The sequence below is a fragment of the Dromiciops gliroides genome, chromosome 3 (genome assembly GCF_019393635.1).
Source record: "Dromiciops gliroides isolate mDroGli1 chromosome 3, mDroGli1.pri, whole genome shotgun sequence".
Taxonomy (NCBI): Eukaryota; Metazoa; Chordata; class Mammalia; order Microbiotheria; family Microbiotheriidae; genus Dromiciops; species Dromiciops gliroides.
Window position 1 is genome coordinate 657,456,909 of NC_057863.1, and position 24,094 is coordinate 657,481,002.

The following is a 24,094-nucleotide window of genomic DNA, read 5'->3' on the forward strand; positions in this document are numbered from 1 at the left end:
GAGACGCCTAGATCCCCCAGGGTATGGCCTGGAGAAAGGTCTTGTGGATCCTCGTAGGAGGGGTTAGAAAAGGGGTCTCAGGGTTGTGAGGGTGGGAAGAGGAGGGAGGAAGGAAGAAGGTCGCTGGGGGTCTTTGGACCTAAAAGGGGCGGGATCTCTTGTGACAGCCCTATGCTAATCAGGATCAGGGTCTAACCCCCGGTGGTTGCGGGGGCAAAGGTGCAGAGGGACAGACACCAAAGTGAGGCCAATCGTCCCACGTGAGGCCACTGGTCTCGGGGACTGGAAATGGCTGCGGGTCCTTGCAGCGAGGGGCGGGTGGTCTTGGTGACCGGCGGTGCTCGGGGTATAGGCGCTGGCATCGTACGCGCCTTCGGTGAGCCTGGACTTGGGGAGGAGGGCTGTGGAGGGGACGTCCCTGGACGCCCACAATCCGGGCTCATGGGCCCTCACACTCCGGTTGTGCTCGACATGGAGAATGAGGTGGAGATAGGGGCAGCATTGGCTTGAGTGGTATAGCGTTCCAAGCTGAGGTGGGGCTGAAAGAAGGGATTGACTCCTGGGTGGGTCCCCAGGGGGTGTGGGACCCAGCCCTGAGGAATCGTGGAGTTAGGGGAAGGAGACGCTTGGATTCCTGTAATTATGAGAGCCCGGCACACCTGCGAACCTGCGGAGGTGGGGCTAACAGCGAGACACCTACGTGCCTGGGGACCTTGGGCCCAAGGCCAAACATGTCCTTTGCCCAGGCTATCACGGGATGGAGATCACGGGTTAGGGGAGGGAGGGTCTGGGGCCACAAACAGCTGCAGAGAGGGGGAACCCGAGGCCCTGAAACCCTGCCCTGCCTTGCCCCACAAACTAGATTTCCAAATCCACCCCTACCTCTTTTGTGTCCTAGTGGAGAACGGTGCTAAAGTGATTATCTGTGACAAGGATGGTGAGTAAGAGACCCACGTGATCCCTTCCCAGCGTCAGGGACCCACGTTTCCAGTCCCAGCCCCCTATCCCACTAACTCAGTGGCCAAGGTGTCCTGTCCCCAGCCCTTCAATAACCCTGGTGTCCTGCCCCCAGCCTCCTGTCTCTCAGGAACCCAGGCTCTCCCTCTAACTCAGTCCTCTGGCCCCCCTGCTACCATTCAGATCAAATCTCCAGCCCTGCTCTCTCCCCAGAGTTAGGGGGCCGAGCTCTTGAAAAGGAATTTCGTTTAGTCCAGCCACCAGCAGGAGCTGTCTTTATCCGATGTGATGTGACCAGAGAAAGGGAAGTGGAGGTGAGCTCCCCCCACCCCACCTCTCTGCTTCTGGGTTTCCTCAGGTCTCTGCTCTTGCTCTTCTCCATGACTCATGTAGGGGAACAATGTTGTGGGGAGGGAGCTTGGGAGAATCCCAACATTCAGCTCCCTGGCATTCCCTAGCTTCCCCAATTTTTTTTCATTCTTTTTTTTGGGAGGGGGGCAATGAGGGTTAAATGACTTGCCCAGGGTCACACAGTTAGAAAGTGTCAAGTGTCTGAGGTCGAATTTGAACTCAGGTCCTTCTGAATCCAGGGCCAGTGCTTTATCCACTGTACCACCTAGCTGCCCCTAGCTCCCCAAATTTCAGCCTCCCTGCAGTCTTAATGTCTCTTTCTCTTCATTTTCTGTTCATTCTTTTCTGGGGTTTCTTCCATCCACATTTCTGTGAGTCTTGGCGTCTCTGCCTCAGGATGTCTCTGTCTCTTATAGACTGTCTCTGAATCTCCCAGTCTCCCGCCTCTCTGGTCCCTGATTTTGGGGATCTCTCAGGCTCTGAGGCTTTGTCTCCTGGTCCCCAGGCCCTGATCTCTGAGACCCTGCAACGTTTCGGCCGCCTGGACTGTGTGGTGAACAATGCTGGACGCCGTGAGTGCCCCCCCATCTCCCCTTCTCCCTTCCATCCTCATCTTCCCTGGCCTTCCTTCCTCTCACCCTTCTTCCTCCCTGCCTAACCCAGATCCCCCAGACGAGACCCTGGAAGAGACATCCTCCCAGGCCTTCCGAGAGCTGCTGGAGCTGAACCTCATTGCCATGTACATGGTGTCCAAGGTGAGCCCCACCAGCGGTACACAGACCACCAAAGGCTTTCATGCCTAGGTGTGCCAGGCTCTCATAATTACAGCAATGTCTAGCTCTGGAGGCAGTGCAGATCCTTAGTAGCAATGGCTGGGGCAGCTGGGTGGTGCAGTGGATAGAGCACCAGCCCTGGATTCAGGAGGACCTGAGTTCAAATACACCTCTTGGGGGCGCCCATCACCTCTCACCCTGCAGACTTAATGGGTCTGGGCTGAGTTTGCAGAACATGTAGCACTCTGTGGGCTTTGCAAGATCATCTTTGTAGTAAAGGCAGTGCCTGAAAGGATGGGTGGGAAAATGTAGGACCCAATTTCCAATCATCTGCCTCTTCTTCCCTGTAGGACCTTAAACAAGCCTTCTTTCATGTCCCTGAGCCCCAGCTTCCTCATCTCAGCTGGGTCAAGCAGGGAGGGCCAGAGAGACACCAGGTTTTCTGAGGTCAGGCAATAGGGTTTTTTCTTTTCTTTTAAAATTGGATTTTTCCCCCCAAATAACAAAAATATAACTTCTCTCCTTTCCTCTCATTTCCCACTTCCCTTTGGAAGAGGAAGAAAAAAAACCCCAAACCTCTGTTACAAACATATATAGTCTAGCAAAAAATTCCCAGCATTGGCCAAGTTCCAGAACTATATAACTCAGTCTGTCCTCTGAATCACCATGTCTTCTGAATCAGCCGGCTCTATCATGGATTTATTAATGGTTTAGATATTGTGCTGAGGGGGAAAACCCCCATCCCTGCTCAAGGAGCTCAGTCTTTTGGGGGCAACAACATGCAAACATATGGCTTATGGCATATATAGGAGCAATGGGAGGTCGTGACTTGAAGAAGGCACTAGCCTTGATGGGTTCAGGAAAGGTGACATGGAATCCAGGAGACAAGATGAGGAGGGAGAGAATTCCATTCTTGGTGGGTAGCCAGTGAAAATGCCCGGGGTGGGGGCAGCTAGGTGGTGCAGTGGATAGAGCACCAGCCCTAGAGTCAGGAGGACCTGAGTTCAAATCCGGCCTCAGACACTTGACACTTACTAGCTGTGTGACCTTGGGCAAGTCACTTAACCCCAATTGCCTCACCAAAAAAAAGAAAAAGAAAATGCTCAGGGGAATGGCTTGGTCCAGGAGCAGTGAGCAGGCTGCCATCTTTGGATGGAAGAGTACATGGGGATGTAAGGAAGGCATTGAAGGAATTGAAGGAATTCATAAATCAGAGGATTGTATATTTGATCCTGGAGGTCATAGGGAGCCACCAGAGTTTATTGACTGGGGAGGGGGGAGGGGAACATGGCCAGACTTTTGATTTAGGAAAATCACTTTGGCAACTGAATATCCTGGCGTGGAAGAGAGACTTGAGGCAGGAGGCAGGAGTAAGGGAGAAGAGAAAGGCTGAGCTAGGCACTCATTGAAGGAAGAAGCAGAGTTGAGGGGTTGGTACATAACAGTTGGTAGAATCTTCATTGGATTGGGTGAACTTCAGGAGGAGAGATTACCCAGTGATGGTGACAGAGGAAGCACCTATAAGTAGCAATGGAGAGCAAGGACTGTCCAACTCCTCCATTTTGACCAGTGAGTGGCAAGAATGAGTGAAGAAAATACGGCTGGTGCTGGAAAGGCTAGTGAAGGAGACTGTGTCATCTAAGGGAGCTGGGAAGGAAAAGATGGAAGACGCAAGCTAGTTACAGAGCAGCACAGTGGAAAGGGTGGCTTTAGAATAGGCTATTGAGGGAGGGAGTGGGAATGAGGGAGCAGTCAGTGGTGGATAGAAAAATGGTAGCTGGGGCTTTGAACCACTGGTATGGGGAGGGTATGGCACAGAAGGAATATATTTATCCTTGAGGAATGAGGAGATCAATTAATCAACATTTACTAAGGGCCTACTATTTGCCAGACACTGCGCTAAGTACTACGGAAACAAAAAGAGACAAAAGACAGTGCCTGTCCTTGAGGAGCTTATAGTCTAATGAGGTTAGGTAGGTTGAAGGTAGAAGAGAATCCCAGGAGCTTAAATAAAGAGGCTTTTCAGGGACTTTAGGAAGCTCCCTCCCCTCCTTTTAATCTTTCTCCCTGGACTTCAAGCTTCTCCATTGTAAAAGGAAGGGTAGAGTCCAAGTGTTTTCCAAGGTACTTCTCTATCTTTTGTTCTATCACTGTCAAAGAGACTGAGACAGAGATGGGGTGGAGTTGGGCGGAGGTTCTGGGGGACCAAGGGATACATGGGAGAGGAACAGGTTTGAGAAAAAGACATTTAAGGAGAGAAAAGAGAAGGAAAGCATTGGAACCCAGGACCTGAGGACAGTGGTCAAACCCAGCCTGGTTCAGCTGTTTCTTCACTGGGCGCTGCAGAAGGTGTACCCAGGTGAGATAGGATACACCTACAGGGGCCAGCACCGAGGCTAGAAACCAGGAGGGGACGAGGCTTTGGATGTAGAACTACTCCAGAAGCAGCCTAGCCAAAGGGGAGGGGCACATTTAACATTGAAGACGTTGAGAGAAATAAGATTAGGGAACAGTTGTGGGTACTGAAAATACTGGTGTGGGAAGGGAGATAAGACTGCCTTCACACTGATGCCGGAAATGGGCAGATGAGGAAGGGGTGCCCAGACTCAGTGTGGCCAGGTCGATTCTACCTGTGCCAGAAAAGCGGTTTAACAAACTTTGGAGGCAGGTTACCTAGAGCTGGAAAATTGAGGTGGATTTAAGATGAGAAAGGCCTGGCAGTGGGTTGGTCATGGGATAGCCAGGAAGGGTGAGGTTAAGGGGACAAAGGGACTAAGGAAATGAGGGATGGGGGAGCTAAGGGACTGGGGTTGGGAGTAATGAGGGACAGAGGATCTTGAGAGACACTGAGAGATAGAAAGGGGAAAAAGCCTTGAGCCAAAGAAGAAATAAGGACTTAAGTAGAAGGTCCCAGAGGAGGAAGAGAAAGTAGACTCTAGATGAAGATTCAAGGAGTATGAAGAGATACCCCATCTGACAAGGTAGATAAGTCGGTAAGATTGAAAAGGAAGTTAGGGGTGAAGGGGTGAAGGGGGTGAGGAGAGGGTCTTCTTCTGGAATTAAAGATCACCTGAAATAGTTGGCCATAATAGGTCTCCCCTGGAATTACTGATAAAAAAGATGGAGGATCTCCCTTCCAGACTCTTCCTTTATCACAGTCACTTGGTACTATCTCTTCTTTTGTAGTTCACTCAATCCATATTTACTTTCCATTATCTATCAGCAGAATCTAGATTCTGCTGGTTGTTAACCATCAACCCCCTGGATTCTCCTTTTCTCCTTCAATGAATTCATGCCCAGCTCAGTCCCTCTTTCCTCCCCAGGTAGGGGACTTCCATTTATAGGATGATACTCCCTCAATACCTTAACCTTCTTCAACTTTTAACTCACCTCCACCTCACCTTACCTCCACACAGTGATAGTTAAATTTCAATGATGTGAATAGAGAAGTATGAGGGTTATGTTTTTGTCACAGCCAAGCGAGATTATAATCTATGCTCAAAACTTAAACTGGTCTGCTGCCCCCCAGAGGGGAAGGGGAAGGCATTCTGTGTTTTTCCATGAGAGTAAAACATTCCTTTAAAATTCCTTAGTGTGAAAACGAAAAGGAAAAGGCATCTAAAGAGACACAGAGGCACCTAACCTGTGTCAGGAGTTTTAGGGGTAAAACACTTGATGCTCCACCATGCTCCAGCATGGATCTCTTCCAGAAGAGAGGAGGGTGCTGGATGCTCCAAGAACATAGCATCTCTTCCAGGGAGGCCTGATGAAGTGGGGGCAGAGGTGTTTCCAGGGGGTGTCCAGAAGAGGGCCCTTATCCGCAGACAGTTACTGAATCAGCCTACTCTGAACCTGATAGCAATAACAGGGAAAGCTATTAGTGTCCTGGGGTTATGTGCATGTACAAGAGGTAGCCAGGCACCTAAAGGAACTGACTGGTCAGACGGGTTAAGTACAACCAGCTTCTGGTGATTCACCAGGACACAAATACTCTTGGCAGAAGAACCTGAGACAACATTGCTTAAGATGAGGAGGATGTTCTGAGTAAGAAGACAAAGACCCAAGGGAACAGGTGGTGTTTTCCTCTGCTTGGAGAGAGATTTCAGGCAGTGAAACCAGATTGGAAGGGGGTTGGAAAGTGAGTGGGAGGTGAGGAAGTAGAGGCGAGATTTTTCGAGGAGTTTGGCTGTGAAAGGAGGGATGATGGATCTTATGAAGGGTTGGTGGGGTAAAGAGTTGTTTTTCAAGGAGAGGGGAGACAGGGCATGTTTGTCAGCTCCCAACTGGGCACGACCAGCAGGAGGGAGAAACTGAAGATAGAGGAAGGGAGAGATTGAGTAGCAATCTAGAGAAGCCCAGAGGGGATGGAATCAAGGGTTGTGACCTTGTAAGAAAGGAAGGGTTCTCTCTTCTTCAGACACCAAAGGGAAGGAAAGAATTGGAGGCATGATGTTATAAGGAGAAGGGGGGGAAATCAATTTGATTTCTTGAGAAGGGAAGACAAGATTTGGAGCATCCACTCTGGGCATGAGATAGAGAATACCATTGTGGGGGTCAGGGGGAGAAGTAAAGAGGTTAACAGGCAGCATTAGGGTCCAGTCAACATTAAATCCCAGTTTTGAAGGTGACTTTCCTCCAGTGGAGTTTAGAATTGCACAGATAGGGGCAGCTAGATGGTGCAGTGGATAGAGCACCGGCCCTGGATTCAGGGGTACCTGAGTTCAAATCTGACCTCAGACACTTAACACTTACTAGCTGTGTGACTCTGGGCAAGTCACTTAAACCCAATTGCCTCACCAAAAACAAACAAACAAACAAAAGAATGGAACAGATAGAAGGCAGTGGGTGGAAGTATTGGACACTGAGGTGAATTGGTTCCCTAGAGTAAAGCTTGGAAGGGGAGCATCCAGGACAAAGCAGGGGAAGGCCTGATTGAGCAAGGAGGGCTGGAGGGATTCTGGGTTTGGGGGAGGACAGAAGATCTTTTTTTTTTTTAAAGTGAGGCAATTGGGGTTAAGTGACTTGCCCATGGTCACACAGCTAGTGTTAAGTGTCTGAGGCAGGATTTAAACTCAGGTACTCCTGACTCCAGGGCCAGTACTCTATCCACTTCGCCATCTAGCTGCCCCCAGAAGATCTTTTTTATTCAGGTTTTTTGGAAATGAGGTGGGGGTCCGAGCTCAAGGGAGGCTGGCAAGAGACCAGGCCAAAGGAGGAATGGCGAATGGCAGGGAGGGGCTGCTCGTGGGGATGTCGTCTACTGGGAGATATTTCAGGGGACATCACCCTGTCTGCTCTGAAGTCTCCAAATAAGGACAGGCATCAGGGTGGGAGGGAAGCCTACTGAGAATCTAGGTCCTTGAGGAGAGAGGGAATGTGGCCTGGCAGGTGGCTAACTGCTTTCAGATTCTAGTTGGGGTAAAGCAGCCAACCGCTGCAGGGGGAGGATCTGGGAGTGGCTCAGGATAGCCCCAGGGTAGCCTAGATGGGTCCCTGCCAGGTTTCCAGGAAAGGTGAGAGAGAGCTGGAATGAAGGGCACACCCTGAGCCTGGAAAGAGGCTCCGAGAAGGGGAAGGCAGAGGTCAGGGACTGGCAGTGGGCAGTTTGGGCAGCAGGGAGAGCAGGAGGTGGCAGTTTGCTACAGGATGGGCAAGTCATGTGGCAGCCTCTGTTAGTTTTCCCCCCTCTGTCAAATGGGGATGTTCAGCCTGATCGCAGTGGTCACATTCTGTGATCCTGGAGAGAAACAGACAGACAGCAGGGGAAGTCCCGGGGAGGGAGGCCAAGTAAAGGCACCGGGGCTCATGACCTCCTTCCTTCTCCACAGTGTGCCCTTCCCTTCCTTCGGCAGAGCAGTGGTAGCATTATTAACATCTCCAGCCTGGTGGGGGCCATTGGGCAGAGAAAGGCTGCATCTTACGTGGCTACCAAGGTAGAGGGGGATGGAGGGGATGGGATCGCTTCCTCTCTGGGCTAGGGGTAGTGTCCAGCCCACTCACACTTGATGCCCAAACAAAAATACCTGGTCTGGTCCCATTGCTATGGGGTTGGCTAGATCTGACCGAGACACATAGCAAGGGTAGGGGCCAGAGGAGATGGGCTGAACCAGTGAGGCCTGAAACTCTATCTTCTAATGAGCCATCAGTGTCCCTCTCAGCCTAAGTGGAGGGTGGGGTGCTCCCTAGACCAAGGGGCTTGGCAAGGCCCCTCCTAGGACTGCCCAGACTCTGGTTTTCCATTCCCCTAGGGGGCTGTGACTGCCCTGACCAAGGCCTTGGCCCTGGATGAGAGTCAGTATGGTGTCCGAGTCAACTGGTAAGTGGCTGAGGTGGGGGGAGTCAGGGTGAGAGCAAGAAGGAAGCCTGGATGGGAGGGGATGTGGGAAGATGGAGTGGGGGTAGGCCGACAAGGCAGGAAGACTGGAAGGGCTTCAGACTGGGAACTAGGGGTTTTAGCAATTGAACACTAGGGACAGGAGATGGGCTAGAAGGGGTCTCTGAGTGCTGCGACTAGAGAGACTGGGATGGACCAGGGAGGGGAAGAACTGGACAGAAGGAGATTTTGGAAGGGATGGAACGAGATATTTGGGGGGCCTGAGATTAGTGGGAATAGGAAGACTGAAAGGGGCTGAAAATGAAGCCAGGGACAACCTCGGGTGGGCAGGACTGAGGGCACTTTGGGCCCTGAGAACAGAGAGCCCAAGGGAAGATGTATGAGTTTAGCCAGAGACTGGGAACCTTAGAGTACTGGAATGGAGGAAGTGGGGGTCTGGGATAGGAAGACTTTGAAATAGGGAGAAAGGGAGCTTGGGTTTTGGAGGTTTGGGAAGATTGAGATCAAGAGAGAAAAGCCACCACAGCCATAGCAGGGAGCTTGGAGTGCAGGGGTTTGGCAAGAAGCCCCAAGGCCAGGGAGCATGGAGGGGTTGGGGGTGGGGACGTAGAATCCATGGCCCCTCCCCCTGCCAGTCGCCACTTGGCTAAAGGTCTGCTGTGCCCTCTTCTGTGACCAACTTTGGCCCTCCCCAGCATCTCCCCAGGAAACATCTGGACCCCTCTGTGGGAGGAGCTGGCCGTCCTGACCCCCAATCCCTCTGCCACAGTGAGAGAAGGGGAACAGGCGCAGGTACGGGGCGGGTGCGTCAGGGGAGGGGGGGAGCGGGCAGGCCCCCTTGAGAAAAGGGGCATCAGCCCGTGCCCTGTTCCCCTCAGCCCCTGGGACGGATGGGCAGGCCGGATGAGGTGGGAGCTGCTGCCGTCTTCTTGGCCTTCCACGCTTCCTTCTGCACCGGCGTGGAGCTGCCCCTGACCGGGGGCGCCGAGCTGGGCTACGGGCGCAAGGTGGCCCCCACGTGACAGGACGCCCCCTCCCCTCCGCCATTCCTCGCCCTCCCGGGCTTCCCTTCCCTAGAAGCCAGTCTTGCCCTGCCTGGCACTGGGCCTCAGTTTCCTCTCTGGGAGCACGAGTGTGGGTGGGCCCTGCAACCCTGGGGCCTCCCTCCGCTGGGGCAGGGGGGAAGCTAGGGAGGGAGGCCCCCAGATCCTTGACCCCTTGACCCGCTTGTCCTCCACCCATTCCTTCCTCCCAGCTCCTTCCGTCTGATAAATCGGAAACAAAGATAAATTGGAAACAGAAAACAAGAGTTTATCTTTCGATTTTATTTCCTGCCTGCCTCGGCCCCTGCCCCTGCCCTTGCTCCTACCCTTGCCCGTCACCTGGCCCCGGCCCCTCCCTGCCAGGCCGAGGGCAGACTGCATGTCCCAGCAGATCCCGGTAGCCGCCAGCCACGCTGCGGGACTGGGGGGCGGGGAGCCCCGGGGCCTCATGGGGAATGTAGTCCACTTGGTTGGATGGGGGGCGCAAGAGCTTGTTGGGGGTCCAAGGTCTGACAGGGATTCTCCGGCCCGGTCTACCTCCCCTCAGCCCCAGGCAGACCAGAGGCAGGCCTGCAGCGAGGGCCTCGGCTAACGGGCCCCTTAATGGTCTCCCCGGGGAAGAAAGGAATTAACTGGCAATTAGGCAAGATTAATAAAGGAGGGAGGGAGACTCCTCCCTGCCAGGGAAAGAATCTAGAGCATGAGTCTTCACTGGGGGGAAGGGGCTGGGAGAGGGTAGGGACTGTGTGGGGTGGGGACGCCGGGGGAGAGGCTGCATGGGGTGGGGACTCCTGGGTCCTCAGGTTGGAGGGGGGAGGGGCCTGCGTTTGGAGACGCGAGGGTCCCCGGCGTGGAGGGGGAGGGGCTGCGTGGGTGGATGACGCGAGGGTCCCCGGGTGGAGGGGGAGGGGCTTGCGTGGGGATGACGCGAGGGGTCCCTGGGATGAGGGAAGTATCGCCCGTGGAACCGCCGCCCGGGGCGCGAGGGTGGCGGTGGCTGCCCTTTGTACGGGCCCCGGGGGGGCAGGGGGCCGCGGGCGCTCTTCTGATTGGCCGGCTGGAGGCGGGCGCGCCGCCAGCCAGGGGTGGTGGCTGGGTGGCCGCGGAACTCGGGGGGAGGGTAAAGGGGCCGTGCCCTTGGGGGCGGGGCCCGGGCTCGGGGGCGGGCGGAACTGAACTTGGCGGAGCCGCCGGCCCGGGCGGGGCCCACTTCTCGGCGGGTACCGACCATAGGCAGCGGTGGGCCTGGGCAGGTGGGTTCGGGGCGCGCGGGCAGCCCGGGTAGGGGCTGGGGGAGGATGGCGAAGTCGGGGTCGGGAGAAGGGCACTTCCCGGGCAGCACATCCGGCCGGCGGGGGGCAGCGGGAGCCCCTGGCAACGTTAGCTGATCCTCTGGAGCTGCACGGCCCGGGCTGTCCCCCTTGAAGCCCTGCCCGGACGGGAAGCTCACTACCACTCAGGCTTTCGGCATTTCCCCCTCCCTCCCCCCCAGACCTGGCCGGACAGATGCTCCATCCGCTCTTTTTCCACGTGCTTCGCCCGCGGATGGACGCGGCTGTCTGGGTGAGGGGTGGGGAGCCGGGCGTGGGGAGGTCTTCCTCCCCCTTCCCTTATCTCGGGAGGAGGCGGCTTATCTCCCACCTGCCACCGAGCCTGCTTCGCCCCGGGCCAGAGGGACCGCCCCCGCCCCGGGGCGCGGAGCTGAGAGACCATCCAGGGGTCACCCGTGCGCCCTGGGCGCAGACGCCTCGCGCTTGGGAAGGGGCGGCTTGATCGGTCCTTAATAAGGGTCTAAGCCCCCCCCCCCAAGCCTCGCTCCGGACCTAGGGAGGATCCCGGTGGTGGCCTTGGAGGCTGAGCCGGCTCTGCCTGATTCTCCTTCCAATCCTCAAAGCCCATTCGCTGCTCGCACCCTGAGACTTGGGTTCTAGGTCCCGTGCCTCCCCATTCTCCGTGCCTCCCCATTCTCCGTCTGCTTTCTGGTGCTGGTCGTCGGAGTCTTCCAGACCAACCTGGGCCTGCTTCCCCGTTAGCCTAGCCCGGGGGTGGGCTACATTTTAGCCCTCCTTACCGTTCCAGGACCAGGAGATGGGCCCCGGCCACTCCTCGCCCCAGTGGCCTTCTCTGCAAAGGTGTGCCCTCAAAGCAGGCCCCCCAACCAGGCTGAGCTATTCGGTGGCCCCCAAGGCGTTTCCAGGCTGAAATCCACAAACTCCGGTCTGTCCTGCCATCCTTCCCTCCCAGCCCTGCTCAGTCCTCCCTTTCCTTTCTGGGGTGATCTCCAACGATGGTCAGTCCAAGAACAGGGGCAGGAATTGGGCCTCAGCTGGTGCCTCCTCAGCTCTTGCCCAGGACCTGGCCTCTCTTCCCCCCTCAGCCCTAATGTCACCACTTCACTTCCTCAGCCTTCTTCACTCGAAGAGTCTCCCAGTGGCCTCAGCCCAGGTCTTCAGCGTCCCCAAGATGTGCCCCAGGCTCCAGGCCTGGATCCCTCCCAACCTACCCACAGCTGTTTGCAGATCCCCTTGCCTGAGCACCTGCCCCCTCCCCACCCTTGGCCTGCTTCCCATGCAATTTGGTGTTGCCTGGTGATGGGAGAACTCCCTGGGCCTGGCAGGAGACCAAGGACAGTCTGAACCTGGGCAGCCACAGCTCCTTTGATACCCTTCTTTCACCTCCTAGGGTGGCCTTGGGCAGAGTTGGCCTCATCCTGCCTATTCTGGGTCTTCTTTGTTTGTTTGTTTGTTTTTGTTTTTTAGTGAGGCAATTGGGGTTAAGTGACTTGCCTAGAGTCACACAGCTAGTAAGTGTTAAGTGTCTGAGGTCAGATTTGAACTCAGGTCCTCCTGACTCCAGGGCCGGTGCTCTATCCACTGCACCACCTAGCTCTTCTCCCGGGTCTTATGCATGAGTGGGGGTTTCACCTCATCCCTTTTCTCCTTGACTCCCCCCATTCCCTTTTCCCACCATTGTCCTCTTCCCTCCTGCCAGCATTTCCATACCTCCCCACCTCAGTTCCCCTACAGTCCTTTCAACTTCCATTCTCCCCCAAGAGTCTCCCCCATTCTGGAAAGCTTCCCTTCCCATCCTCTTTCTCAGCTGCCTCTCTAGACTGGGGTGGCCAAGTCAGGCCCCTGCAGAGACTGGCTGGAACTTCTAGGAGGTAGGTCCTCTCCCTACCCCTTGTACCAGTTTCCTCCCCCAGCCTGGTACAATTGCCCTCAGCCCCCCATCTCTCCCCAAGTCTCCCGCTCTCCCAGTGCCTCCTTCCCAATCTCCTCCCTTTCCTTTGATTCTTCTCAAATTCCCCCCAGTGTCTCCCTCTCCCTCTCCTCTCCCTCTCCTACAGGTCTCCCCTCTGCCCCTTTTATCATATCCCTGTCAATACCCATGTCCTCCTCTCTGCCTTCTGTCTCTCTACTTCCTTGGGTAAGAGGATTTCGACCCAGAAGGGGCCCTAAAGGCCTCCTATCTCCTCCTTTCAAAAAGAGCAAGAAGGGGCAGCTAGGTGGTGCAGTGGATAGAGCACCATCCCTGGAGTCAGGAGGACCTGAGTTCAAATCCGGCCTCAGACACTTAACACTTAATAGCTGTGTGACCCTGGGCAAGTCACTTAACCCCAAGTGCCTCACCAAAAAAAAAAAAAAAAAAGAGCAAGAAGCTGAGGCCCAAGGGGCAGAGATTGGCCCCAGACCACAAATAGAGTGGAAGCCCTGGGTACTGACCCTAGGACAGTAGTACCTGGCAGGCTCCCAGTAAGTGCTTGATCAATGCTACTTGAAGGGTTACCAGGCCTGGTCCTAGGCTTCCCTCACTTTGCCTCAGTGGATGGCGCTCCCTGTGTCTCACTCCAATAAAAACAGGGCCAGGCTAACAGTCTCCATTCCTTTATCTGGGACAGTGTGTCCCAGCCTGTTGGACTCAGGGGCTCAGGCGTAGACTCCCTCCAAGGTCCCAGAGCCAGAAGCAGGGCCTGAGAGTGGCATTGAGGCCCCAGTCGGCCCCCTGGTAGCTGTGCACAGGAGCCCCGGTCTGGGCGTCGGAGAAGGCCAGGAGGCCAGCCTCCACCTCCAGGTACACGGCCAGACGCTGGGGCTGTTGCCGGATAGCTAGGGTCACTTCAGGGGTCCACAGCTGGCCTCGACTAAGCTGCAGGGCCCAGAGCCCCTTGTTGGGCTGGGGGTGGAGGTTACCCTCGCAGGCCACCCCCACGGCCCAGCCCACCGACTGGCTTACATCCACTTCCCAGTAGTGAGAACCGTTACACCAGCTTTGTCGCCCAGGACGCAGGGGCAGAGGTCAGCCTGCTGGGCGCTGGCCCGGGGCCTCAGCCTCACTGTCCTCCCGCCTTCTAATACTTCCAGGCCGGGGGCAGCTGAGTTGGGGTCAAAGCGCACTGGGGGGTCATCCCGTTCCAGTTCCCCTGACAGCCGCTCCCGGAAGCCCGAGCGGCCTCCTTAGCACTGCCTGAGCCCGGCCTGCCCCTCCCAGGCCTTCCCCCGGGGGTCACACCTGGCCCCCAGGCTCTTGCCAGCCTCAGCCTCCAGCTTTCGGAGTCCCTCTTGGACACCGCTGTCAGCCAGCAGGCGGGCACTGGGCAGGTGCAGCCAGGACGAGGCCTCCAGGAGCAGGCGGTCCAGGCGGCGGGCATTGGCTGACAGGCGGGCTCCTTGGGCTCGGCGGGTGGCCTGGGCATGGCGTTCAGCAGCCGCCAGTGAGCTCAGCAGGTCCTGCTCGGCCTTGCTCAGGAAATGGCGCAGGCCCTCAAACTCATGACCCAGACGTTGGCGCCTGACGGCGGCCTCTTCTCCAAGATGGGCTACCTGACGCTCCTGCCGGACCCCCGCATCCTCCAGAGCCTCCCTCTGGACACGCAGCCTGCCCAGAGCCCCCCTGAGGCGGGCGCGGGTGGCACGGCCCTCCTCGGCCAGCGGCACCAGGTCGTGGCCCCTGTGGGCTCTCTCAGGGTGGCAGGCAGGGCACAGAGTAGCCCCATCGCGCCGGCAGAACAGCCAGAGCTCCTCTGCTGGGTGTTGGGGGCAGGGGCTGTGGGGCAGGCTCCTCCCCGGCCGTGGCTCAGCCCACTGGCTGCTACTAGCAGGCCCTGCGGCCTGGCCCACATCTTTTTCTTCTTGGGGGCCCTTGGCCTGCTGGCTGCCAGGGGTGCCCTCGGCCTCCTCAGGAGCCTCCTCCTCTTCCGGGGCCTGATCTTCTCGGTAGGCTCTGAGCTGCCTGTCTGTCTTGCTGCCCTGGTCCTCCTCGCTGTCTGAAGCTATCTTCTGGGGCCCACCATCCCTGGTGTCTGCAGCCTCCTCTGCCTTGTTCTCTGCGCTTGTCTCTGGCTCCCCGTCCTCTGTGTCTTTGGCTGCTCTGGGGACTCTCTCGATCTCAGTCTCTCTTTCCTGGGACCCATCCTCTGGGGCCTTTGGTGTCTCATCATTCTGGCTTCCCTTGGTCTCCTCCTCAGCCAGAGATGCCGCCTGCTCATCCTCGGCCTCCCTGGCTTCCTGGCTTTTGCCCGTGCTGGTCCCTGGGCCCGGGACCCCGTCTTCACCCGCGTTAGGCCTCAGCCGCTTGGCGGCCATGGCCACGTTAGCCAGTTGGCAGTTGGGCCGAAGCTTACGCTTGGGTGAGCGGGCCCGGCACTGGGGGCAGGGGAAGCGCCGGCCCATCTCGTCCCAGCAGCGGGTGATGCAGGCGCGGCAGAAGTTGTGGCCGCAGTCGATAGTGACCGGCTCGTGCAGGTAGTCCAGGCACACGGCGCAGGTCACCTCCTCCTGCAGCAGACGCACAGGGTCCGAGGTGGCCATAGCGGGGCGGCACTTGGGGCTCCTGCCCCCTCCAGCCCCCACCTAGGGCCCCTGCCCTCTCTTGCTCTGCCCCCTGCTCCCTCTCCCTGCCAGCCAGCCATCGGGGGGCCATTGTGAGGTCACCCCTGGTGGGGAGGGGTTTCTAGGGAACCTTGCTGGACCTGGAGCCTCAGACGGAAGCCACAGCTGGAAGGACAGAACTGACACTCTGGGCTCCCCACCTTCATCTGCCTCCCACAGTCCAGCCCCCCGGGGTAGCTGGCTGCCTGCTGCCCCTAGGGGCTGATGGGAGGGGCCATCTCTTCAGCCACAACATTCTCTGCCTCCTCCCAGAATGGGCTCCAGGTTGGGCTAGAGGTCTGTCAGCTGCCTGGGGCCTGATCCCTGGGGTCCCCCAGACCCAACCCCTTCTTCTTGCCTCCCTTCATCTCCTCTGGGGGCCAGTCCTGGGCATGGGGGCCTGGGTCCCCGAGGGGATTGGTAGTAGAGGCCCAGATGCCAGGGATCCCTGGGACTGCAGCTGTGAGGGTGGCAAGCTTGGGCCCAGAAAGCTGCTTAGCCCAGCACTGGATCATCGGGAATGGTTTCATAGTCCTGGGTGTAGGTCTGAGTGGCTGGTTCTGTGCGGTTAGGGAGTGGGGTGCTGGGTGCCCCTAGGGGAATGGCTGCTCTATGTCATCACCTGATGGTTGGGGGTGGAGGGGAGGCTCTGGGACCCCTGAAGGGACCGAGGGTGTCTCCAGGATCCCGGAAGGCCTGGCGGGGCTCCTCCCTGACACCCCGCCACATGCCTTGACCTTGGGTCCTCTCTTGCCCCCTATGAGGCTATACTTACCAGGCTCAGACCCCCTGCCTGCCATCCTCTGGGCCTCTGGCATTCTGAGTGCATCACAAGGGTTGGGGGCAAAGTCCCTGGGGAGGAGTCTGGGACTGACCTCTGATCCTTGGGGAGGGCCCAAAGCTGCCTGAGCAGATTCCAGAGGGAGGCCCCGCAGCCCGCAGGGTGGGGCCAGGCCCTCTGAGGCCTGCTTCCCTGCCCCCCCCTCCCGCCCCCCACTGAAATGAGTGTTGGGTCAGCAGCCCGCATGACCCCTTCACCCTTTGCCCCCTTGCCCTCCAGGCCTTCTTCATGGGGAGGCCATTCGCAGGCAGTAGACACGGAAGTATCTTGGCTTTGAATCCCACTCCAGAAACGGGAACTGTGTGAGGCAGGCCTCCCCTGGCAGAGCCTCAGTTTTCCTGTCTGTAAAACAGGACAGTACGGGTTATTCCCTTTCCTTCCCTAGCAGGTCTACTGCCTGGGCTGGGCTGACTTTAGTTTTCCCTGCAATATGTGCTGTTGTTGTTATAGATCTTGGCCAAAAACTCCGTCCGGTGCCTCATCACCTTGGGCCTCCCAGAGATGTTGGGCCAGCAGCTTCAAGTGAGGAGCCCCACTGACACTGAACTCCCAGGGGGTGGGGGTGGGATGGGGGTGACTTAGGGTCCGAAGTATGTGGGGCCCACAAGGGGAGCAGGGTCGGAGCTCAGGAGGCCTGGATCCCCCAGGGGAGGAGACTGGATACCATGGAGGGGGTGCTGAGGTAAAAAGCCTGTCCCAGCACCCTGAGGGTGTTAGGAGGAGGGACACCCCAGTTCTGTGTCTGATGCTTTTAATGCACAATTCCCAGAGGCCTCCACAGCCATCCTCTTGGGCTAGCTGTGGCCACGGTTGCTCAGCCTAGGGACCTGTGAGGGGCTCTGGGGTCGGGGGTGAAGCCAAGGCCTCACGGCTGGTTCCCCGGGCCCCAGGCCTCCCAATTGCAGGTGGAGCTAAGCCAGACACCACAGAGGAAGCCGGACAGTGGGGAACCCCCTGTTGTTTGGGAAGCGGTTCACAGACCACATGCTGACCGTGATGGAGCAGCGAGGATGGGCTGGGGTGTGCCTTGCATCCACCCTTTCCGCAGCCTCATGCTACACCCAGCCTGCTCCGCCTTCACTACAGCATAGAAGTAAGGCCCAGGCCCCTGGCCCACACTCCTCAGTGGGTGACCTCTGGCTGCCTCAGGCCCTGGCTGGCTGGCTGTCTCTCCCTCTCCTGGACTTTGTCTCTGTCTCTCTCTCCCTCCATTGCTCTCTCTGTCTCGTGTATCTGTCTTTTGTGTCTATGTCTCTTTGTGTCTCTGTATGTGTGTCTCTGTTTTTCTTTGTGTCTCTGTCTCTATCGCTATCTCTCTGTCTTTGTCTCTGTGTCTCTCTGTGGCCCCCTCTCTGTCTCTGTGTATCTATCTGTGTCCTCCTCTCCCTCCATCCCTCTCTCTCTCTGTCCCTGTTTGTGTATCTATCTGTGTCTGTGTTTGTGTCTCTCATCTCTATCTTTCTCTGTCTTTCTGTGTCCCTGCCTCTGTCTCTGTCCCTCTTTGTGTGTGTCTCTCTCTGTCTCTGGGTCTCTCAGTCTGTCTCTATCCACTGTCAGCCTTACCCTCTGTCTGTCAGTGCAGTAGCTATCTACCACCCCCCTGGGGTGCTAGGTCTTCTGAGGACAACATGACACAAAAGCAGAAAGTCAGTAATGTAACAATTCTTGGGGCGGGGGGGGGGGGCCTGCAATCTGCCTAAGGCCCATGGTTGGCCCCCACTCCCCCAGCTTTGGTAGGAGCTCCCCCACCCAGCCCAGCTTACAAGAGGCAGTAGCTCAGGCAGATTGAGAGGCAGCAGACAGGAAGCCACCTGTAAACAGGTAACCAGCCGTCTCTCTCCAGTGTCTTGAGTGGGCCTAGGAAGCAGGATGATCATTTGTCTGAACAGACAACAAAGGGACAAAGGGCTGAGGGTCCCTCCATGCAGGAGGCTCAGAGAAGGCCTCATGATATTCTGGGTTTTCTGAGGAAAATGGGAAGGGCTTGCCTTGTTTGGGAAAGTCAGGGAGCCCCCCCCCAGAAGAGGACACCCTGATCTCTGGATCAGGAGGTCCAGGACCACTGAGCTCAGTGTCCCCTGAGGTGAAAGCAGCACTGGTGAATGTGATCTTGAGCTTTGTGGGTGCTCTGTAGGGAGGCTCTGTCCAACCGGAGGGATGCCTCCCTGCTGCCCGGACACAACTGGTAACAACAACGCAGAAGTCCACCGCCCTCCTGGGGCATGTGCCCAGCAGGAGGTAGAGAACCTCTCCTGCCCGCCATGGCTTGTGGAAGCTACTCATGAAACTGCCAGAGGCCATGCATGTGGAACTGCGGGGCCACTGGGCAAGGATCAGGCAGGGGTAGGGAGGATCCAAGTTGGCCCCAGAAAAAGGATGTGACTGAGGAGTCTGGGAAACATCCCAAGGGTGGCACCAAAAGCATGATGACCTAGTGATGGGTGATGTCCACCAAAGGCAGGGGCAGCTGGGAAATTCTTTTGGGGGGGGCAATTGGGGTTAAGTGACTTGCCCAGGGTCACACAGCTAGTAAGTCTCAAATGTCTGAGGCCAGACTTGAACTCAGGTCCTCCTGAATCCAGGGCCGGTGCTCTATCCACTGCGCCACCTAGCCACCCCAGCTAGTTCGGTTTTGAACTCGGGTCCTCCTGAATTCAGGGCCAGTGCTTTAATCCACTGCGCCACCTAGTGGTCCCCGGCAGCTGGGAAATTCTTGACCCACCTCAATAAAAATTTAAGTCTTCCAAAGGGGAGAAGAAAAGATAAAGAGAAATGCTTTCCCAGGGTTGATTCTTATGTGGGAGGAAGTGTCTACAGGAGGCAGAACAGGAGCAGCCTCATGCAGCGGTGACTGACCTCCCTGTCTTGGAGAACCTTGACAGAGAAGGGGGGAGAGCCAGGAGCCAGCAGATAGGCACCTGAGAGCTTGGTAGTTCAAGAAATTCAGAGAAAAGATAGGTGAGCTCCCCAAGGTCTCAATCTACAGGGCCATTTAGCTCAGGAATGAGGTATGCTATGTAGGTATCACAGGCAACTCCTCCAAGACTCAGTGAGTAGAGGAAGCCAGGCCAGATGGGGGAAGGTGATGGTGAGATTGTGACAGGGGCCCAGCACCCAAGGGGGGGGGGGCAGTGAGGATTAAGTGACTTGCCCAGGGTCACACAGCTAGTAAGTGTCAAATGTCGGAGGCCGGATTTGAACTAAGGTCCCCCCGAATCCAGGACTGGTGCTTTATCCATTGCGCCACCTAGCTGCCCCAAGAAGGGGGCTTCTAAAGCCACATGAGTGAAAAGAGATCAGAGGAGGTCAGGGATCTTAGGCGGGATGGAGCAATGAGGACTGATGCCTTTGAGATGAGGGAGGAAGGGGGTGATTTTCAGCATTGATGAACTCAAGCCAGAAGTCCATGGATTTTGTGCCAGAAGGGTTGTTAAGAGCCACTTGGGTGAACCTCCTCGTTTTAAACAACGATCGAGGCCCAAATCAGGTAAGTGATTGACCAAGGTCATGAAGGGAATAAGTGTCTCTCTGTGGCCCCCTCTCTGTCTCTGTGTATCTATCTGTGTCCTCCTCTCCCTCCATCCCTCTCTCTCTCTGTCCCTGTTTGTGTATCTATCTGTGTCTGTGTTTGTGTCTCTCATCTCTATCTTTCTCTGTCTTTCTGTGTCCCTGCCTCTGTCTCTGTCCCTCTTTGTGTGTGTCTCTCTCTGTCTCTGGGTCTCTCAGTCTGTCTCTATCCACTGTCAGCCTTACCCTCTGTCTGTCCTTTGGTTTTCTGTGAGCCCCTCCTGTGATGTCAGCAAGATGGCAGAGAATAGAGAAGGGCACAGGTCTGAGAAGATACCTCGGAGCCCCTGTGGATTATAAGCCAATATCAGTACTGAAGGGATGACTAGTACATGTTTAGAAAGGGAAGCAGTGATCCAGAGAACTTGTGAAGCCCGTCAGGAAGGGGTCTGGTCAGCCCATGCTTAAGCTCATGTGATGGCGAGTTCACAAAGGGAAGCAGTTTCCAGAAGAGGGTGGTGGTGATCCCCACCCCTTCAGGCCTCATCCAGAGCATTGTACTCAGTTCACAGACAGATTTCACCTGGCTAGAAGTTTAAATACTTTGGCCCCATAACGAGAATACAGGACTCATTGAGAAAAACCCTGATGTTGGGAAAGACTGAAGGCAAAAGGAAAAGGAGTCAGCAGAGAACATGGAAATAGTGGATAGGAACTTGTACAGACTTTGGAAGATGATGGACAATAAGAGAGCCTGGCGTGCTTCTGTCCATGGGGTCACAGAGTCAAACAACAACCAAAGGACATCGGCCCAATGATGAGAGTTGTCCAGGTGTGACAGGAGGCAGCCATTCTCCTCATTCTTGGAGCAAGGCCAGCCGTGTATCGTCGGGGTGGTTAGAATGCTGGTCCTGGAGTCAGGAAGACCTGAGTTCAAATGCTGCCTTGGACACTCAATAGCTGTGTGACCCTGGGCAAGTCTTCCTTAGTTTCCTCAACAGCGCCTACCATGCAGGGCTGTTGTGAGGATCCAATGACGTGTGGCGCATAGTAGGTACTTAATGAGCACTCGTTCCCTCCCCCAGGGATGCTCTTGGGGGGTGCTGCCAAGGTTCCCGGCCCACGTGGTCTCGTCTTCCCTCTCCCTTCCTGGCTCTGTATCAAGAGACTTGGCAGCTCTGACCCAGGCGCTGGGCATATTTCCCTGCAGCTCTTTGAAGGCATGAAGGCTTTTCGGGGCAAGGACCAACGCGTGCGCCTCTTCCGCCCCTGGCTCAACATGGATCGCATGTTGCGCTCAACCTTGCGGCTCTGCCTCCCGGTGAGAGAGACAGCCCCAGGGCAGTGGCCGAGGGCATGGGGGGGGCAGGGAGAGAGCGGAGAACACCCTCTCCTCATGTGGCCACAGAGCAGCCTCTTCCCCTTTTTGTAAAATGAGTGGGGATGAAGGCCGATGATCCCGAGGATCTCCTTCAGCTCCCATCTGGGGCTGTTGCCTCTCTTCCTCTAGACCTTTGACAAGATCGAACTTCTGGAATGTATCCGCCGCCTGGTGGAGATCGACGAGGAATGGGTGCCTAGTGGGGAGCAAAAGAAGGCTAGCCTCTACATCCGGCCCACCTTCATCGGCAATGAGGTACCCCCTGAGGGAAGGGAGGGCAGGCAGATCCCTGGGAAGATCCAAGGCCTGGGTGCCTGAACACCTGGGTCTCTGAGTGGGGAAGGAGCTCTGGAGAGGTCAGAGGAGGGGGTGCATAGAGGAGGCCAGTCTTCTCACCCAGCCCGCTTCCCCCCATCTCCCAGTAAGGGAGCACAGCAAGACCCCAACTGCTACAAGGAAGTAGTGTGCTTGGGCCTCTTGGGGCTCAGAGGGAGAGTGGGAAGGCCAGGGCCTGGACTCCTGGGTTTCTGATGTCCCCCTCCCCCTTCCTCAGGCCTGTCTGGGTGTCCACCCCCCGCTGAGAGCCCTGCTGTATGTCATCTTGTGTCCTGTCGGCTCGTACTTCCCCGGGGACTCCTTAACGCCTGTCTCACTACTGGCTGACCCTCGCTTTGTCCGGGCCTGGGCCGGTGGGGTTGGTGACTGCAAGCTGGGAGGGTGAGCAGAATGCCCTCAGCCCTGACTTGAGTCCTCTCCCCTCTATGGGTCTGGGTCACAGTTGGTCTTGCCATCAGATGGGTACAGGGTGGTGAGTTCCAAGCACCCCCTCGGCTTGGGGAGAGGATGCGCATCTAGGAGAGAAATGGAGGCTGGAGCCCAGGGGCGTCCACTCATCTCCCTAGAGGGAGGGACGATGGGCCTGTGAATGTGGGCACTGAGGCTGCCCCCCCACCCCTGGCAGGAATTATGGGCCGACGGTGTTTGTGCAGCAGGCTGCTCACCGAGAGGGCTGTGAGCAAGTCTTGTGGCTCTACGGCCCAGACCACCAGCTCACTGAGATAGGCACCATGAACATCTTCATCTTCTGGACCCACAAAGATGGCGGTGAGTGGGGATGCCGCCGCCTCCTGGCCCCCCCCATGCTGCTGCCTCCACAGACTCCCACCTGTACTCGTGAGCTCAGCCGGGGCTCAGGGGGAAAGGGCCCAGAGACTGGGGAGTGGTTGGGCTGAGAGGGAGGACAGCAGCACCAGCAGTGATGGACGGATGTCTGGGGAAAGGTTACGTTTTAAGTTCCAAGCTGTCTCCCTTCTTCCCTCCTTGCCCCTCAGGGGAAACTTCCTGAGGAGAGAGCTGCCTCTTGGGAGGCCTGGGCCAGAGCGGAGGGGCAGCTGTGGGTTAGACCAGAGGCTGCTGACTAGCTCAGAGGTCTTCTGCATTGGTGGGTGGAGGACCCTGGGATCGTGGGTGAGGGGAATCTGACCATCCCTGCCCCCTCCCCAGTGCTGGAGTTAGTGACCCCCCCACTGGACGGAATCATTCTTCCTGGGGTGATTCGGCGGAGCTTGCTGGACTTGGCCCAGACGTGGGTGAGTGTGATGGGGGCAAGGGACTGCTGCTCCTGGGCCCTCTGCCGGCCTGGCCTTGTGTGGCCACCACCTTCCAGGCCTCTCTGCTGTGTGTCTCTGGAAGCCCTAGGACAGGGTTGTGCTGTCCCTCTGTCTCATTCTCTTCTCTGTCTTTGTGTCTGCCTCTATGTCTCTGTGTCTCTGTAACTCTCCGGGCCGGGCCATCTTTCTGTCTGTCTCTCTGTGTCTTTCCAGGGCTGTCTCTCCATGGCTTTCTCTGCATCTTTGCCTCTCTGTGTGTCTCTGCATTTCTCTGCGTCTCTTGTGTTTCTCCATGTCTCTCCCCAGCCTGGGTTGACGGGGCCTCCAATGTCCCCACTCCACACAGGGGGAGTTCCGAGTGTCGGAGAGGGAGGTGCGCATGGATGAGTTGCTGCTGGCCCTTCAGGAGGGGCGTGTGCGAGAGATCTTCGGCTCAGGCACAGCTTGCCAGGTGTGCCCTGTGCATCGAATTCTCTACCAGGGTGAGGTAAGGCCATCCTGCCCGACCATCCTGGGGACCCTCCTCCCCTGGGCTCAGGCCAGGCCCTTCCTGAAGACTCTCCTGGGGCGGGGGATGCGCTGCCGGTGCTTGAGCAGGGAGTGACGGGGGACTGGAGAATTTGGGGTACCGGCCAGGCTCCCGGGCACTTCTCCATGATGCTTCTTCCTTATTCGCCAGCACCTTCACATTCCCACCATGGAAAATGGGCCTGACCTCATCCACAGATTCCAGAAGGAACTGTGTAACATTCAGGTAAGTGCAGGGCTCCCTGTGGGGTGGGGGTGTATGCTGGAGCTGAAGGCGTCCCAGGCAGGGAGCCTGCTTCAGGTGGGCAGCCAGCTGGCAGCCCCTCTCCCAGGCCAGGCTGCTTACTTCGGCCCCCCTCTTTTCCCTAGTATGGAGACGGCACCCACGAGTGGATGCTTCCTGTGTGACTGGAAGGCCAGATCGGGCCCTGCTGACCCTTTGGACCCCCCTTCCCCCTCTCCAGATCTCATAGTACTTAATTCCCATCCTCTCCCCTTTCTCTGTCCACCTCCCAGCCAAAGATTCCAAGTGCAATATAGTTCTCCAGGCTTGTGGTCAGGGACACCTGGGTCCCTGCAGCCCCCAAGCCAAGCTACACTCCCAAAGCCATATGAGCCAGGATCCAGGTGACTGGCGCCTGTTCCCCCACCCCTCAGGGAGCACCACACTCCGTTCCTCATCAGCCTTAGAGGGTAACTGCTGGGGGCCTGGATGATGTCAGAAGATGACCCCCTTCTGATTCCCAGACCCCTAAGCCTGGCTGAGGCTCCAGTGAATTTTATTTCCTGCATTTTCCAAATAAAAAGCCAAAGGACAGGAGGGTGTCTTGTCTTGGGCCCGGAGCAGTATCCCTTCCATCAGGGACCCCTTGTCCCCTCCCTTGATGCCGTCTTGACCT

General features: G+C 56.9%; 3 protein-coding genes across 5 annotated transcripts; 2 read left to right on the top strand and 1 right to left on the bottom strand.

Annotated features, from left to right (window-relative positions):
* Positions 1-105: 105 nt before the first annotated feature.
* HSD17B14 (hydroxysteroid 17-beta dehydrogenase 14) lies at positions 106-9,722 on the top strand. Of its 3 annotated transcripts, XM_043996968.1 has the most exons (9): positions 112-376; positions 899-937; positions 1,171-1,271; positions 1,814-1,880; positions 1,972-2,063; positions 7,910-8,014; positions 8,330-8,397; positions 9,111-9,207; positions 9,294-9,722. In XM_043996968.1, the coding sequence occupies exons 1-9, from the start codon at positions 289-291 to the stop codon at positions 9,435-9,437; spliced, it is 801 nt and encodes a 266-aa protein (XP_043852903.1). In that variant the 5' UTR covers positions 112-288; the 3' UTR covers positions 9,438-9,722. The 3 variants fall into 3 exon arrangements, with proteins under 3 accessions (XP_043852905.1, XP_043852904.1, XP_043852903.1); XM_043996970.1 differs by lacking the exon at positions 9,111-9,207 and having other exon boundaries at positions 106-376; XM_043996969.1 differs by lacking the exon at positions 7,910-8,014 and having other exon boundaries at positions 107-376.
* A 3,002-nt stretch (positions 9,723-12,724) lies between these two features.
* On the bottom strand, positions 12,725-15,437 carry LOC122748736 (E3 ubiquitin-protein ligase TRIM39-like). The gene is given in 6 exon segments (XM_043994664.1): positions 12,725-13,729; positions 13,732-13,913; positions 13,915-13,964; positions 13,967-14,086; positions 14,089-14,154; positions 14,156-15,437. Coding segments are annotated over 6 exon segments (1,881 nt in total). The 5' UTR covers positions 15,269-15,437; the 3' UTR covers positions 12,725-13,379.
* Positions 15,438-15,553: 116 nt separating this feature from the next.
* On the top strand, positions 15,554-24,015 carry BCAT2 (branched chain amino acid transaminase 2). The gene is given in 16 exon segments (XM_043994667.1): positions 15,554-15,629; positions 16,620-16,649; positions 16,652-16,691; position 16,752; positions 17,060-17,119; positions 17,121-17,163; positions 17,166-17,240; positions 17,243-17,262; positions 20,887-20,997; positions 21,187-21,312; positions 21,611-21,774; positions 22,019-22,161; positions 22,561-22,646; positions 23,014-23,154; positions 23,347-23,421; positions 23,565-24,015. Coding segments are annotated over 16 exon segments (1,230 nt in total). The 3' UTR covers positions 23,604-24,015.
* Positions 24,016-24,094: the final 79 nt, after the last annotated feature.